We start from the raw sequence: 18,276 nt of genomic DNA, 5'->3' as shown, positions 1-18,276 counted from the left end.
AGTTTTGGGGCTGGTTTGGCCCAAATTCTCTGACTAATGGGATGGAGGGACCCACAGACCTCTACCCCAAGACGGGGAAGGGGAGTAGGTAAAACGTAGGGGGATGGGCCTAAAAAATGGAACAGCAGCAATGAACTAAGGGAATAAAACTAACTTGCTAAATATGATAGCGAAATTTGAGATAATACAATATAATTAGAATTGAAGCTAATAAGTAAAATGTGAGAGAAAGAGAAGGTGTCCAATACCAAAGGCCTTACTCTAATGCTGAAGGTGAGAAACCTAGGGAATACAAGCCACAGAGATGAGCAGTAAAAGAAGGGAAAAGGGGTCGGTCTTGTGACTTGTGAGCATTTTTATCTTTCCCTCTAAAGGGAAAGTGGAAACGGAACAGTGAAGTCTTATGGGATTTGTAGTTCTTCACTTCTGAAAACCAGGTACCTGGAAGTATCGATAATCCACAGAACTGGAGCATTAACTCTTTAACTCCCAGTGCATTACATGAAGTTATGATGTGGATTACTGATAATAAAAATCATAAAACCACGACACTTAATAAAACAATTCTATTCAACATAACAGATTTTGATAGTTCAATGTGTACGTTACATGTTGCTTGCACCCAACAGCTGTTGACAGTAGAGTAGAAGGTGTTTGAAACCTCCTGCGATACAGGTAGGATCCAGTTTGATATTTCATCATTTAAGGATAACTGAACTCAGGTTAATGTCAAGTTTTGGGAATAATGAACCTTTTTTTTTTCTATTCCTGAGAAGAAAACTAATTACTTTACACTTGACACACACAAAAAACAACCAAATAAAGTTCTAGTCACACTGCTTTCATAGAAGCAACTGTCCCGTTGTAGTTAAGTAACTTACATTGGATTTATTATTGGGTACAGAAGTGTTATGAAGTACTAGAAATTCTGTCTTTACTTGAGAGTGATTGTCCATCAAACAATGTTGGAATTTAAATAATGAAAAATCCTGCCAACATACATACAAGTATGTTCTTTATGTCAAGAGAAGTATTTCAAACTATTTATAATCATGAAAACAGTACTATTCTGGCTTGCTGTCAGATATCTGCACAATACAAGTATGGTAACAAAGGTAGTAGAGTTAGTAGTCTCAGTTTGTAGTATTTATGAGTGTTTTTGCCTTTTTTTGGTTTAAAAAAATATGTTTTCAGATTTAGGATGATGTAGAACAAGATGATTAGAGACGAGCTGTAATGATTATGGAATTAAAGCACTTGAGAATTTCTGGTAAGCAGAGGTTATGATATTTGTCATAGATAAGTATTAGGGTTGCTGTAAAGTGCTTGTTCTGTAGCTGATCAATGGCTTTCAATAACAAACTCCTGGATTTTCCGGTACAATGCATTTCTAGTCTATGTTATTGACAGCATCTTCTTTAAGGTATACAGTGTTCAAAATACTGCAGTTGAACACGCATGTGATGTATTAAGGAACCATATTCAATACCTTTCTAGTTTACATATGCATCTGTTTGAGGGATGTATACTGTGTATAGATGACTCTGTCAGTAAGAGTGACAGCTTATTATTCATTATTCATTTACCTTATGAGTCCTTATAATAGGAATTGACAGAGTTCTGTTTAAAAAGAAAAAAAGAATCCACAAAAGCTTACAATGCACATATAACATTAATTGTCATTACAGATGGGAAAGCAAGTAGGAGGAAGCAAGAGTTTACCTGTAGAGCTTTAGAAATTCCATTTTCTTTGTTCTTTGTAGTCACTGTGGTAAGAATAACTTTAAATCAAGTATAAAGCGCTATATATAGTGAGTGGGAAGGAGAATTAAACTTCACCTGATGGAGACAGACAGTGGGCCACATGTGGCTAAGCTTATGAGGATATAAGCTTTGGCCAGTTAGTCTGTTTTCCTTTATATTGTGCTCTCAGCCTTGCTGGAAACAGGATTCAGGTCTAGAAGGCTCATTGCTCTGGCTGTCTGTGTCTGCTGTTACACTCACATTTTAGGATGTTTAAAGGAATCCTCTTTTCCAAGCATGAATTAGGATGAGGAGCTGGACAGGGGATACAAAAAAAAATACTTCTTTGAAAACTTATGTAAATAGATCAGTACTAGGCTGGGATCACTGTGTTCAATAGATGGGTTGAAAACTGATAGAAGATTTAGAATCAACTTTACAAAATGGAAATGGAGTCCAGATTTAAAAGCAATTCGCATACCATTTCCTGAATTAAAGGAGGAAGGAGAAGTGTCTAATTGTATGTGTAAGATAATGTATAGGTAATTTTGGAGTGCAGTGAAACTTAAATTTGAAATAACTGAAAGAAACAGATGCTACTTATAAAATTAACTTTCAGTATTTCCAGTACCCTGAAGTTTGTAGTAACATTAATCATAATTCAAGTCTTTCTATGAAAATTTAAAATTAGTTTAGTAAGGACAGTTGTGTATTTCATTTAGTAGTAGAGAAAGCTAAATGTGTATATTTCACGTAAAATCAGTAGGATTAACAGAACACAGCTTCGCTTCCTTTTATTCTACAGTCGTATTTTAGGCTTTCTTCTTATTTAAGTTCCTTTTGATAAATTGAGGGAATGCATGGTGGCAGTAGTAATATTCTAGAGTGTAAAGAAGAAACTCGCGTTAACTATCTTATCTTACAGCAAAGATGATGCCTCTCAACAACACCAGATGCTATTGTTAACAGTGTATTATATTTTCATAGGTATCCAAACTATGAATTTATCAGTGATAACTCCATATCTTGGTCAGCGGGACTTCATAATCGATACACTGAAAACTCCCTAAGAGGTGTTATTCTGGATATCCACTTTTTGTCTCAGGCAGACTTCCTGGTCTGTACATTTTCATCCCAGGTAAACTGCAATATAAATACAATATAGAATATACGTACTGGTTCTGAATCTTCCTTTTCTTCTTGTGTCTGTTATCTTGGTCTCAGTTCTCTCTCATGAAAATTTCATGGGGTTATTGTGATTTATTTTTTTTAATAATATGTGAAAATTTAGATGACTTAGCGTTGTTTGATTACTTCTCCCCTATTGAAGTTATTGGCTTAAGGAAGGCATTTCAATTTAAAAAAATGCTTTCTAGTTTTACAGACAGTTAAAATATAACTTGTATGTTTGTTTCTACACAGCTTAGTTAATGCATACAAGTAAAAATAACTTTGAACATTTAACACTTCTGTACTTTGCATAAAATTAATATCTAACTCATATCTATCCATTTCTATAATTCAAAGTGCTTGGCTATAGCTTAAACATGTTGCTTGACTTAATAGCAGAAGTGACAAGGAAGGGAGAAATTTAATTTCTAATTAGAGACTATTGTGTTTCTAGAGGTCCAGGGACAGGGTAGTAAATGTGAATTCTGGCCACTGCAGTCTGTAGAGAATTCTTGTTGCTGATGATTATGCGCTGAGATTTCTTTTGTTTTTGAACTTGAAGCAAAGTGGGTGGAGTAGGAAAACTGAATTGTATAACTGTCACTGTTATCTTCTATATTACGTATGTTACATCATAGTGTATATTAATTTCATATATCATGAAAAGCAGTTTAAAAAGCTGCTGGAAGATTTAAAAAAAAATGAAACAAAAAACCCACAATTGTTTTCTCTTGAACGTGGTGATCCATCTAATTCAGGTACAGCAAAATATCATCAAACTCAAACAATGAACATATTTAACCTATATTTGTCAAATATTCTCTCTGTTTAGGAAAGCATTCAGTTATAGATAGTGATCTTATGCAATTGTGCTATTTATTATGTGGAAGTGGACACAAAAAATGAAAGTTTAAAGATTACTTAAAAGAAATTTTCTCTAACATCAGATGTAAATTGTTTTTCTGCACTGTAATGAAAAATAAATAAGCATAATACTAATATATGATCAATAGAGTGATTTATTGACGTTGACAGCCAGAATTCATAATTGCATTATTATGACAAGAAGACAGCAAAACCAGGAAAAATGTAGAGAAGCTGTTTATCCTTTAGGTGTGCTTATGGTTGCATTTTTCTTACTATTCACCAAACCATGTGAAGAAAACTACTTTTTTAAAAGCATATTTAGAAGGTTATTAATGTTGGCTACTTCAGGGCAAGATATGAATAAACTCCAAGGTAAAAAAAAAAAAAAAAAAAAAAAAAAAAAAAAATCCCTGGTAAGAAAAGCCTGTGAGAAGCCATACATTTCTAAAAAAAAAATGCTCTCTTCACCTGGATTATGTTCACTTGAATTATATATATTATAAGGTGACTATCAGTGAAGACCTAGCACTGTGTATGTCAGATGTGTTAAAAATTTCATATTCTAAAGGAAGTATTATGTTCTTCGGTAAAAAGAAAAAAAAAAACCAAACATCTTAATGAGAAATCTATGATGTGATCTGCTATTACTATATTTAGATAGCTATGTAAAAAACATACTGGATATAAGCATAGAAGAACAGTGTTTAAATTTAGGTTTTAGAATTGCTTTGACAATGATATTTGAGGTGAGTTGTAACTGTTTTGAAAGAAGAATATATGTTAAAATGGTATAGTTAAAGTGATAAAGATTGAAGGAGTCCTCTGGAGGTCATCTGGTATTAACCCCCCTTTGAGAGTACGTTTGAGTTGCACAGTGTGCTTGAGCTCTATCCTCATTCTCCATTTCTTTGTATTAACAGTAGATATTTTTGCTAGATGACAGTTTTCAAGAAGTATGTAAAATTCTGCTGAAGTCTAGGGAGTCTTGTATTAAACTGTAACTTTCAGTAGCTGGGACTGTAATTTAGTCCAACCTCATTTACTCCGTGTGATTTCTTTGCTTTAGTAATTCATACTCCTCAATTTTGCTGGACATGTACCAATGCAAATATTTGCAGTGTTTTCTTATATTGTACTTCTCTAAGATCTGTTGCAATTTTTTTCTGCTGTTGAGAAATATTTCACTTGTTAGGAAAGAATTTTTAATTCCATAAATTTGATATACTGTCACTATCCTTTAATCAATGAAATAAAGAGTTTGGCAGACACTATGGCTTGAATGTAAGCAAAACCATGCTAATGATGACCATCCAGTATGTAATCTGTGTGAAGAGAAAGTAAGGGTGAGAATTTATTTTCAGTATGATTTTGGACTGTCTATTCTATACCGGACTTTTTCCATTTTCTTTTCCTTGCCGAGGGGGTGGGGGGGAAATCAAGTTGTTCACTAGAGAGGTATTTTTAGAAAAATACTGTATATTTGAATAGGATCAAGCTTTTTAGGAAGTATCCTATACTAATTCTTACTTGTGCTATGAAAGCTAAATGGATATTGAGTAGAAGTTTGTTGTTTAAAAATTAGGCCTGCCAGGAGAAGGCGAAATCTATCTTGACTCTGTTTGTTCCTTGTCACATAAATTGAAATGTTTGAAGAAGCCACAGAGCAGTAAAACAAATTGTAACACAACTGCAGAATTAAGGTTGTATGCTAAAACAAATAGCTATTTTGTCTCTTCAGTCTTCATTTAGATGAAGCTGTAGCTCTGTCTGTGAGACTTATTTTTCCTGATAATCTCATTTTCTTTCAGGGTTAATTAGTCCTTTTTGCGTTGTACCTTTAAGTATACAGTCTGCAAAGCAAGTAAATCTATGAAGAAAAATAAAAGACTATCTTAGCTTTACATATAATTCTTTATGTGGATTCTTTGCCTGCTGCTGTTGACAGGTTAATTTTCTAGGTTTGCAGCTATAAAGGAAGTAATTACTGAACGGAAATTTTGCATACTTTGTCAGATTTGAAGGATTTACTAAAATGACTCATACTGAAAAGATTTAGTCTTTCACGGAATTGTGTGTCTTTCCTCGTTATTGGGTGCACACATGCAGAGAACAAAACATCAAAAACAACCACAAACTATAAAATAACCTCTTACTCATGTAATGGTAATCAAAATCAGGGAAAGATATAGTAATCTAGATTGGAAGTCAGATCACGATGACCAAACCATCTGACATATGAGGCTAAATGTCTACAAGTTTGTGAGGCCCAATGACATGCATCCCAAGGTCCTGAAGGCCACTGGCTGATGTAATTGCCAAGCCACTCTCCATCATATCCAAAAAGTCATAGCTGTCACGTGAAGTCCTCAGTGACTGGAAAAAGGGGAACATCACTCCCATTTTTAAGAAAGGGAGAAAGGAAGAGCCAGGAGCTGGACCACCATTACTACAGAGTAGACTTTGAAAATGTAAGTTCTAAAAGTTCATCAAGAAGTAAAATATACTTTAGTCAAAAAAAAAACCAAAACGAATTTGCTTTTATGTTTGATTAGCTGCAAGTTATTCACTTGAAAAGACAGACTGGCTAGTGTTCGTATGGGAGTTCACAATTTTTACTAAAAAGTAGGTCATTGTAAGTAATTATTTGTTATGTCTATACAGAATCCCAGTTCAGAGCTCCATGATTCTTCTTAGCAAATACATAGTGTTTTCAAATACTTCTTAAAAAATAAACTGAATATTCCTTGTTCTTCCTTTTGTAAAATTTAGTTGTTACACATTGTTTACTGACCGAGATATATTTTAAGCACATGGATGCAGTATTAATAAGTTCTCTTTTTTTTATTTCCAAGGTTTGTCGAGTTGCCTATGAAATTATGCAGACATTGCATCCAGATGCTTCAGCATATTTCCATTCTTTGGATGATATCTACTACTTTGGGGGACAGAATGCACATAACCAGATTGCTGTTTATGCTCATCATCCACGAACTGCTGATGAAATTCCTATGGAACCTGGAGATATAATTGGAGTAGCTGGAAATCACTGGGATGGTTATTCAAAAGGAATCAATAGGAAATTAGGAAAGACAGGCCTGTACCCGTCCTATAAAGTTAAGGAGAAAATTGAGACAGTCAAATACCCCACATACCCAGAGGCTGAAAAGTAGAATAAAAGGAAGACATTTGGCAGTAATTCTCACTTTGACTCAAATCAGTCAACATACTAATGGTTTATATGGGATTTGAATTTGCATTTTAACATGCATTTAAAATCAAAGCCTTGGTAATGAAACTGGATAAGAAACTGAGAACAAATGGATGGGCTATTATCTGAACTCACTCTTAAACATTTTTTGTTATATGCACTCTCACACATGCACACACATGAACGCATACAGCAGGAAAACTGTTGTTTTATACTTTTTGTCTCTTCAAGATTTGTCCCAGTCAGTAGTCTTATGTGAGCTTTCAGCTCCTTTCTCTGCCATTATATGACAATAATGCTCAGACTTATAACACTGCCATATTGTGTAATTTGAGTAACATGAACATATTTTGTATGTGCAAAATTTAAAACATGGTGCCTATATTTGAAAGATTTGTGACATTTTTAAAAGAGCCATGCCTATTTCACTGATGCGCAAGAGTCAGTTTTCAACTGTTACCATGATCACTGAATTTGCTTCAAAGAGATTCAAATTTCAGACTAGATTTCTTTACAAGTTTATTTTTAGCATTCCATTGGTTACTTCTCATGATTAATAAAATAAAGGATACATCCAACAATGAAATAGTCACTGTCTGTTAGGAACTTTTGTAAAAACAATGCCATAAACAAATTCGTCAGTAGTGAATGTTTTTGGACATTGCTTTTTATTTAAAACAGCAGCAAAAAAAAAAAAGGGAATGAAAAAGTGGCAGAACTGGAGTTTCATCAAATGTACATGCACTTAGAATAACAACAGGTGGTGGCAGAGTGGTTCTTGGTTCTGTGGGCAGCAGGTTTTAGCAGGATGACTTCAGTGGCTTATTTTCTTACATCTACTTTCAAGCATTTTCTTTTACTCTCTCTGTTTCTCTTTTGGAAGTATTTTTTAGGGTATTAGAGGTAGCTATTTATAGTTCTGACATTGTATCTAGTTGATTTGAAGCAAAAATATTCCAGGTCTCCTGTTTTTAGATCCCTTCAATTCACATGTAATTTCAGAAGGAGTATATGCTGTTTTCACTGCATTAGTACTTTAAAAAAAAAAAAAAAAAAAAAAAAAAAAAGCAACAGTTTACCCAGAAAATAGTAGGTTCCAGTAGAATATACACAAGGGTACATTTTTATGCATGATATTAAGTTGTTAGTAATTCTTAGTGTTTTGAGATCTGCTGCTAGTCTATACTGAAAAGAGAATTTAAAAATTTTACAAACAGATTTGCAGATTTGAGGGTTATGTATGCGTGTGTATATATAAATGTACAAGATATTAAGAGTATTTCCAATTGAGAATAATATTAATAACATTGTACAGGTTCTAGTGCTGTCAGAGTTAGAATACTGGAAGTAAAGAAAATCTTTACTCTTCAGACACTGAGAAAATGCCACATGAGTAAATGTTTTTAAAAAGTGTGGCTTTTAGAAGGTAAAACTTAAAAAGATATTTAAGTATATTTATGAAGAGATCAAGGACAGTTTTTACCCAAGAACAAACAGATGCAGTTGATCATGAATAATTTCTACTACCAAGTAGAAGGAACTCCCTGGAGCTGTGAAGTTTAGCAATAGTTTTCTAATTGAAATAGTAATGAATTAGGTGGAATATGGACGGTATATGATAGAATTAACTAATTGGTTGTCTGTGGCATTATTTGCAGGACAGATCCTGTAGATCCCTTGCAGTTACGTGTTCCTCCAGTGAAAAGCTATTGTCTTGAAAAAGAACAACAAAATCAAAACTGCTGTGGAGAAAAAAGATAAGTTACCTGCTACTAGTAGTAAATAGAGATCTCAGTAAAAAACAGAATAGATACCAAATATTTTTAATGAATAATTGAAGAGTAAAGGCAAATGAGTAAAAGAGTAGGCAAGAAATGCTGAAGTTGATGAATATTGTGACTAAAGCTGACTTGAGTTAACTAGTATTTCTGTATTTTCAAAAGAACTGAGGAAGCTGTCTGGTGTTAGATTATCATCTAAGTGATTTTGACAAATTTTCCACCAGCTTAAGCCAAACTTGTGATATTTTGGAGGCAAAAATGAAAGCTAATACACAACTTCCCTTTAAATTTGTATGGTCCGTGTAAAGCTACTATTACTATTATTTTTTTTTACTTGAAAATATTCAAAGCCAAAAATATTTATTTCTCAATGATTAAATCAATGCATTTTATCTTTGAGAAATGTAATTTTTAACTATTTCCACACCATTATCTATTTGATATTTTTAGATTTTGAATGTTTTATTTTTGAAGATCTTTATTTATACCTTCAGACGTTGTAGTTCTAAGCTCGTTTTTTGCAACTGACACAGAAATAGTATAAATGAATTAACATGTGAGAAAATCCTCTGTAGTCAGGTAAGTTGATTGAAAATATCACTAAAAAAGATAAATAAAAAAAATTTAAGATAAACCCAAAGGCAAGAATATATCTTTTGATGTAGTAACCATAGAACTGAAAACACTGATGCTGTGGAGTAAATATCCATATAATTTGGCAATTGCTTAACTAACTGTAAAGCTGACAAAATATTGGCAAGGTGCTTGTGTGTTCTTACATATTCCAAGTACCTAATAAATAATTATCTTATTGTCTTTGATGAAAATGATGGTTAAATCATATGAAATTATAGAATTATTGTTAATAATTAAGACATGTTTTAATGTAGATGCTGTGACCTTATTCCATTGGATCATATGATTCTCTGTTGCTTACGGTGCAGTGCTTCTCAGAAGAAGCATCCTAGCGGTAGGCTGTTTGCTGGATGTATCTGTCTCTAGAGATGTTTTCCTAAAGGCTATGAATCAGTTATGTCTTAGTGTCCTGGGACCTTGGGATGTTTAAAGTGATTCTCAGTTACAGTAAAATCAAGACAGCATGGAAAAAGGGATCTGTGGTTAAATGAAGATGAGACCTCCAAATTTTTATTGTAGCTAACCAAAAAATGAAATAACAGGAATAAAAAATTGTCTTACGTACCTGAAAGAATGCTGAATTTTTGAAAGTTTTCAACTCATTAAGGTACTATCTAGAATGCTGTCAAGCAGGCATTTACACACCTTGTTTGTTTCATTCACTTTGTAGCTCTGCAACAATTTTTGCCTCATACCAAACTACCAAGTCCTTACTTTCTCTCAAGCAAGATAATATTAAATTAAATTTTTTCTCTTTAAGTTGCGTTTGTGCATGTGTGAGTGTATGTTGTATTCATAAAGAAAAAAACAAGAAACAATACTGCTTTCTTTGTTAATTTATAATTGTTACATTCTTTGTAATAACTTATTTTCTAGGTAAATGTATTCTCTGTATACAAAATATTCCAATTCTCACTAGCTGGGCTAAGAAATATATTCTGCCATTCAGTTAAGTAGTCTTCTATGACCATGGTGCACCTTTTAGCCTGGGATCATAGTCAACTCACTGCTGCAATTACACCAACCTGAGTTCTGTTCTCAATTTTCAGCCCAGTCTGCAGTCACTTGCATGGAATTCCCAAACTTCCTCTACCAACATGCTGTCTTGGTGAACTGTGAGGTGTTATGGATTTGTTCATGAAATGTTTTGTCTATTCCTTCTACCACGGGACTTCAAGGAGACTTGTGATTATCAGAAAGATTTATCTTCTTTACTGATTTTTTCAGAAAAGAGAACTGATCATACTTCTTTTAGGAAAGATATTCACAATCTGAAAGCTTCCTCCAAAACTGAAACATGTTTCATTTTCACAATACGTTTTTGTTTCTTTAGTTTGCAGTTAAAAGATGTGAGTATCAGCTTCTGAGGTAGAATCATAATAATATGTAAAATAGAAAATTTTCCTTACAAATTCTCCTTGCTAAAGGGAGGTTGATTTTCCTTCATACCAGTGGTGTAGCCCCTACAGTTTAGGTATTTTTCAAAACAGTGAATTGAACTTCTGTTTTTTCAGTTCATATGATTCTTTGCAATGTAATCTCTCAAATGTTTGAAGAATCCTGGTGAAAAGCGTTTGCTTAGTTTGTGAGGTGGGAATAAGTCTAATACAACTAGATATTTTATACTTCTAAGTTGCTGGATCAACTTTATAAAGCAACAGGACTTAAATAAACCTTTCAGAGATTAATGATCTCTGCCAGCAGATCCTTGCCAAAAATACTTAATTTGCAGTCCCTTTTTTGATTTTGCCTGGTACAAGTCTTAGTCTTGTTTATAAACATCAAGCTGGTTATGTTCTGATCATTGGCTGTTACTATTTTACTTATTTATTTGTTGTTTTGTTGATGAAGGCTAGCTGAAACACTCTTAAAGGACTTAAATTTTATTTGGTTTACATATTGTGTTGAATTAAAATTACATTTAAAACTCACTAAAATTCCATTTGCTGAAGCCACCACTAGAATTCTTTTCAAAGGCTGCAGACTTATGTCAAGGGCCACATTATGTACTGCAGGTTTTTAGGGAGCAAGACTGAAGCAAAAAAAAAAAAAGTCAACCACAAACAAGTTGGGCTAGACTTCTTAGTATTCTGTTCATTTCTCAAGGTATGAAATATGACATTACAAGAGACAAATAAGAGTATAAAATTTCCAAGCCTGCAAAAAATTGTTGGTGTCTGCCTGCATCACTGGTTGCATTAATTATTTACAAGAGTATTTCAGAATGAAAGTACATGAGGCAGAGTATGAGAGGAATCTGAGAATCCCTGCCACAATGTGGTTGCAATAAAAAGAGATCTTTACAGCTGTTGGTACTTTGTACAAGTGCCTAATGTTACTGATGGTGTTTGCTGTTCAGTGGAACCTTTATTTTGGATGTTTATTTCCTTTGACGAAACTTACTTGTTGATAGAATCCTGTTGCTTCTTCAGTTGAATCAAGTTTGGATTATACAAAGGTGTGCCAATTATTTGCACCAAAATATCTATTACAGTTTCTTAAGATTACCTCCATGCTCTTAGGCTGACTCCTAAGGAGAGACTAGTGAGGGAAGGATCTATCTCTGCTGGCCCAGACATGTTATATAATTGCTGATAAGTACAAGTTTTACTTTCAAGTTTGCATTATTTTTCACCTTTTTTTATAGATGAAAAAAATATATATTTTTAATTTTAGTTTACTTATGAAGTGTTTTATTGACCACGGTGAGATAAAGTCCCAACTATCTTACGCTTATAAATCTATCAACCCATTTCCTCTAATTATCCTAGACATCTCTCAGTCTCAGTATTCTAAAAGAACCTTCTAGATTATTTCCTGAAGTCTATGACTTTTTAATGCTTTTCCATTGACCCTGCTGACTGCTGACTACTTGCATCTGAGCTGTATAGTTCTGTATGAACCTTTATCAAACCTTTCTGCTTAGTGTATTTTGGGTTTTTTGCTAATGGTTAGTGATCACTACTTCACCAGAAAAGCAAGGTGACAGCAAGCATGAAAATGTAGTTTATTTTTTCTACTTTTTGTTTTAGTGGTTTTATTTCTTTGCAAAATGCATTTGAATCAGAAGAGAATACTTGCTACTCATCCCATGACAAATTTCTTGACCAGATGAAGAATGTCTTCACATAGCGTTCCCGATCCATTTATTTTTTTATTTGTCTAGCACTTCTAATATACTAACACTTGCAGTTTAGACAAGTGATAAGGGACATAATCTGAATGCAGTCTTTTACAGAACTGTAAGAATCAGGTCATTTTCTTCAGTCTTAAAATCCTTCATTTTAGCTTTGTCTTAGGCTTTCTGCTCTTTCTTTGGTGTATGTTCTGCTATAATAGAGCTGCACAATTCTCAATTACTTGACTAGGAGTAGAACCACAAGAATATTATATATCTGTGAGAATGCACGGAATGTGGAGACTACTGTCCATTTCAGCTGTCTACAAAAGATCTGTCTCTGAAAGAAGCCAAGTATGTTTGCCGAAGTCTTTTCCAACTTGCAGCCTGGAGGTGTGGAAGGAGACCAAAAACCAGGACATCGTACTTAATGCTTCATGAATGGAAGGAATCTGACATCTGTTACATCCAGCCAAGATGCTGGAAAGAAACTGACAAGTTGTCTCACTGCTTCAACTTAGTGTTGGAGAATGATCTGTGATGAATTTATAGTTTTAAATCTGTGGTCTCTTTGTAACATCTATAAAACTTGATCTGATTTCACTTGGAATGAAATTGTTATACTGAAGGAATAAATTCAGATTTATGGACTTAAACTGCTAAACGGTATTTCTTCTTGCCTTAGATGGAGTTCATTGTACATTAACATTTCTTAAAATTATTTTTGTGACTGTATTTCAGTTATTCAGTCAGTTGACCATTTTCAACATGAGCTTAACTAGATGTTGTGCAATGACTAGAATTAATGAATCTTTACATAATAGTTTAAGGATTGATGGATGTTTAATTTTTTCCTTTATACTTGTATTTTTTCTTTTGAATTTGATTTTGTAGTGTTTGCTTTTATTTGTTACATTAATATTTTGTTTAGGTGTTTATATTGATTACTGTTGTGTTTATGAAAAGAAGTTCTTAAACCAAACCAAACTGCTAGCTCAAATATCAGATGTCAGATTCAGGATGTATTCTTAGTACCTTCCTATTTTCTGGTGACATTTGTTATTCTTAGTATATTTATATGTTTGATTGTGAAACAACACAGTGGTTTAAGAAATTATCTGTATGCTTAGTTTGCTCTTATTCCAGCTTTTGTATCTTAGCAACTGACCAAGCATATGCTAAATGTATTTCAGCATGAACTGAATTAGGTTCATTTATGCCACTGCTGGTTGGGTTAGTGAGAGTTTTGGAGTAAACATGAATGTATAATCTTGATTTTTGTGCTTTTAAAATTGTGTGGTAGGAGAGTCAGTGCAAGAACAAGTGGAATAATAGGCTTTTGTTGACTGGCTCGAGCTTACTCTTCCCCCTTTTCAGTCTCAATATAATATTTTGCAGTAATGTTCTGTGGAGAAAAAATGATATGTCTTTTCAGACGTACATATCTAATAGGAAGAGATGAAATCTGTTGAAGAGTCTAGAAACCTCTAGAAGACAAGGAGAACGTGACCAAAGTAATGGTTGGCTTGACCTGAGATTGACTGGAGGTCTTAGTCTTCCTGGCCTGCCCTGTCAGAACTAATTTAAGACACTATTCAATCATGCTAGATACTTATTGGTTCCAGAACATGCTGTTCCTTTCTGATTAGGTGCATCTTGTCAATGTAGGTGCTCTGCTCTTATATATAGTGAAGAAGTCTAACTTTTCATTGCAGTATTTACTTCGTGTTGATCTCCCTTGAAAGTCTCCCTGGAAGCCCTTCTAGTCTGAGAAAGAAAGACATACACTGTTTTTTTTTTTAAAAAAAAAAAAAAAAAGTCTTTTGCTGTTTGTGCCTAATGTTTTATTTCTGAGGTACTTGTAGTTTGTCTTAGAAGATCACAGTGTAGCCTTTCCTTTCTGTGGTAAGTAGTGAGATCTATAGCCAACAATTTGGAGTTACTGCTGTCTGAGAGCACAGTGACCCCTTTGACAGTGGACATACAGAATCCTCAAAAAGCAGTTTGAGCTAATTCTATGTTATGTACTTCTTACCAGTATTATCACTGTTTTGCCTTATACTTTTTTATCCAGCTTTGCTTTAAAGTTTATCTTGCAGTTGCAGAAGGACTTGACAATCCTGTTGCCTGAAAAGGCAGGTGTAAATGAATTTTCTAAGTATGCTGCTAGTACTAGGCACAACAATGGTCATTAACCTCTTCATTTATGCAATTTCTTCCCCAACAACTTCTCTACCAGTGGTACCAACTTAATTTCTTTTTTTCCAATTGATTTCCTCCATCTCTGTGTCTTATACATAGAATGCTCTGCTACTCTATTCATTCAGATCTCTCTGAAAAAGATTTTTATATATACAAAGAATAAAAACAGAACTAAGTGTAATTATATTATCAACAGATTTGCATTTTCATCAAATTCTTTTATATATCCTTTTTTTATAATTTATTTTTAAGCTCTCCGAAGCAGAAAGAAAATTGTTACTGCTCAAAAGTCTATGTATCATTCTTAAACAGTAAATAATAGAAAGGCTTGTGGAGGGAGAGGAGCCTTTCCTAATACAAATGTTAAAAAGTAGGAATTCCGTTAAATACCTGTAAAATACAAAGTTGTAAAATACAACTGTGTAAAAGATTGCTCTGAATGCAGAGTAAGAAATATGCAGAATTATATTTTTCCTGGCTGTCCTCAGTTTTAGCTACCTCATCCAAGTTCCTTCTTATCTTTTGAAGAATCAGCATTAATTTTCACCTACTGAAATGAACAGATTCTTTGATATAATGGCTACGTATCAGAGCAACTGTATAAAGTTTTGTCTCAAGACATTCTTAATCATAATATAAAAATGAAATTGATGTTTGGTTATTGCGTGTATTATTTTTGCATCTTGAAGGGTCCACATAATTACTTTAGAGTGATACATAGCATGAATGATAGAACTTTAAATATATGTATCTGGAAAGAGTAGGAATGTCTGCTTACACATGAGGCAACAGATTGGTTTGTCATGTTAATTAATCATTTTAATTTCAGTCACAGATTATGCAAGGTTATGTCTACTGGACTTCAGTAAGGCTAAAGAATGATTTGTGAAAATCTTGGTCCGTTTTAACTGGGATGTTTTTATTAAAGAATAGTAACTCTGAGTAGCAACAGGTTTCCCTATTATCTTGATTTCGGGCCTGTCACCTTTTTATCCTGTCACACCCTCAATGACTTAATAATAAACTGTAATAAATAAAATTATATTTTATTACACAAAGGTTCAAACTATAGCTTAGTCCTGCCCAGCAGCAGCATTAATTTATTTGGGAAAACTCCCCAAAGTATACAGTGAGCACCAGTACTGAGTTCAGAGAGTTTCCTGCTCAAGACCCTGCAAAATATCTGTCTTGGGAAGATTTAAGTTTCAAAGTGTGCATCAGAACTGTACATTGTGTTGTATCTATGTTTTCTCATATTGATGAATATATGAGGATGTATTAATGTTATGCTACTCTGATCTTAGCGGTTTTTCAGAATTCCTAAGAGTTGTCCTTACGCTTCAGAATTTCCTAACATTATCCTATTTATGTATGATAACATAACAGTATGCCACATAAGCAAACAAGAGTTTTCCAAATTTTCAAATGCTTTTCCTTTCTGTATACAATGATTTTAATGCTCTGGAATTTATTCATGCATCTTCAGATTATCATGTCAATATTGAAGTTAAGTATCTCTAGCATGCTTGCAGTTGTGGCAAACTTCTCCAGGAGGCGTAAACGAGAATCGCCTGAACCAGTTAGTGTTCATTATTTTCAGGAGAAATAGTATTGAGTATCAATCTGCATTGAAAGGGGATAAAATGTTTTTTGGTTTTTTTTTTAAGTTGATTAGTATGTTTTCTTCAGAATGCCTTTTTGATTACAAAGTCATGTGTGCTGATGTCTGCATTCTTTACAATTCTCTAGTTTTTGAGATTTCTCAAAAATATTGTTAAAGCATCTTTAATTCTGGTAACGTGTATGTAGTCTAGACTATCTGTTGATAGCTAAGCTTAGTTTCTGTGGTTGCTCAAATTTGCTTACAGTTTCCTTCACGTATTCCTCAAGTGGGGCGATTTTTTTTTGACTGAAGACAAAGTTTAAGTTTTGCACTCTAACCTTTTCCAGTTGTACATAGTAAAATTCCTTTAGTATGCATTTCTCACCTAGACAGACTGTGCTCAATAAAAGGTCAATTTGAATACCAGGGAGAAGTCTGCAAAGAAAATTTAAATATGTAATAATTTATGTTTTTAACTTTTAAATTCCTGCTCATGATGGCTATATTTTTCTTTGTAAACTTTGGGCTCTTCCCAGTATTTACTGAGTGTACATGTGTAATCTCTTAGAGCCTTTTGTACGTTAAAAGGCAGTATCCTTTATCTTTACAGTCTTTCATGAAATTTCTAAAATAATTTGAACTTTGCAACGTTTCATGCGTTGTTTCTTTCTTCATGTCTTTTTACCTGTATGCTTTTTAAGGCTGAAATGTGTAGAATATTTATTGTGAAGTTTTCACATCAGGCGTCCTAACACACTTGTGCATGTGCTCTGTTTTATTCTTACAAGTTTTCTATTAACTCATAAACGAAGACTCTAAAAGCCACAGGAAGTATACAGAGCTCAGTTGTCATAATGGCCATAGCCTTTAGTTGGTTTTGAATTAAGTTATTCAGAATTTGCTTATTTTGAGAGACTGTCAGGTTCTATAATTTGCACCAAAAATGTTTGAACTACATATTCCAGATATGCAGCAGAGTGCAATGTTATGAACTGTCAAAGATACCAGCGCTGAATATAGTCACAGTTCAAGTATTTTAACCAATTTCACTCATTGATGCACACAAGAAAGTAATGTAGACTTCTGCACAGACATTTTACAAAGCATTTTGAACTATTTTTCTGGGTCTGTATTCTAGCTTGGACTTGTTTCTTACCTCAGCCGTTTATTGATCGAGAGAAAATGACAGTTGAAGAAGTATAAACACTTGAAGAAAAACTTAATTGTTTATCTAAAAGCTTTACCTTTGTAACCACTATGTTCCCACAGGTGTTCTACTTTCATCCAACTTTTCCCTTAACTTCAGATTTGCTTATACCTCAGAAAATCTATAATGGATAAGAAGTGGGAGCGTTATGTTTACTTTACACCATGTGTAAATGGCAGTTGTGAATTTATGAACTGAGGGGTCTCAATTCTCTGACTTCAGGTACAGGAATGCATGTCCAGCCCCACTGGATTGTACACAGCAGCAGTACACCTGGAAAACATAAGCTTCTATACAGGTATGTGCTTTTTTAATTATTAAGATTTTAATATTAAGAGAGTGGTGTATCTGCTCCTCTCACAGTAGCTGTCTAGCTGTCTTTCATGTATATTCTGCTCTTCAATGTGTTATCAGTGTTGCAGATGTTTTAGTTATCTTCTGCTACGCTTTTGGACTGAGTCAGCTCTTATGGCTACTCTGAGGATTTAGGGCATGTGCAGAAAACTAGCCAGTTCTTTCTCTCCCAATATAGGCTAAGAGGTGGAAAAACCAGTAGTGCTTTTCTTCAAATATATAGTTGCCAAATTAATAATAACATCTTTTTCAGCTATTGCTGACTTTAGAAGTATTTGTCCGTCTTTGCTAGTTCTAGAATACGTTTGAACATCTTACTATTTTGTTTTTAAGCCTTTTATTTTGAGGAATGTTGTTAGAGGACACTGACTGCTTTTATGAGAAACC

The 18,276-nt window shown here is 33.7% G+C and overlaps 1 protein-coding gene and 1 long non-coding RNA gene across 30 annotated transcripts in view; one reads left to right on the top strand and one right to left on the bottom strand.

The window, feature by feature from the left end:
- The window catches only part of FUT8 (fucosyltransferase 8), a 131,594-nt gene extending 117,796 nt beyond the window's left edge, over window positions 1–13,798 (top strand). For 17 of the 29 annotated variants that reach the window (NM_001398159.1, NM_001398152.1, NM_001398161.1 and 14 more), the window contains 2 exons: window positions 2,731–2,881; window positions 6,633–13,798. In NM_001398159.1, coding sequence (NP_001385088.1) covers window positions 2,731–2,881; window positions 6,633–6,950 — 469 coding nt within the window. In that variant the 3' untranslated portion in view covers window positions 6,951–13,798. The remainder of the gene's footprint in view (window positions 1–2,730; window positions 2,882–6,632) is intronic. The other 12 variants (XM_046941668.1, XM_040700910.2, XM_046941666.1 and 9 more) reach the window with 1 other exon arrangement.
- The window catches only part of LOC107053450, a 258,977-nt gene that overhangs the window by 16,119 nt on the left and 224,582 nt on the right, over window positions 1–18,276 (bottom strand). The window lies entirely within an intron of this gene.

This window comes from Gallus gallus, chromosome 5, assembly GCF_016699485.2.
Source record: "Gallus gallus isolate bGalGal1 chromosome 5, bGalGal1.mat.broiler.GRCg7b, whole genome shotgun sequence".
Classification (NCBI taxonomy): Eukaryota; Metazoa; Chordata; class Aves; order Galliformes; family Phasianidae; genus Gallus; species Gallus gallus.
The sequence above is the reverse complement of the archived record's forward strand: the minus strand, read 5'-3'. Positions and strand labels throughout refer to the sequence as shown.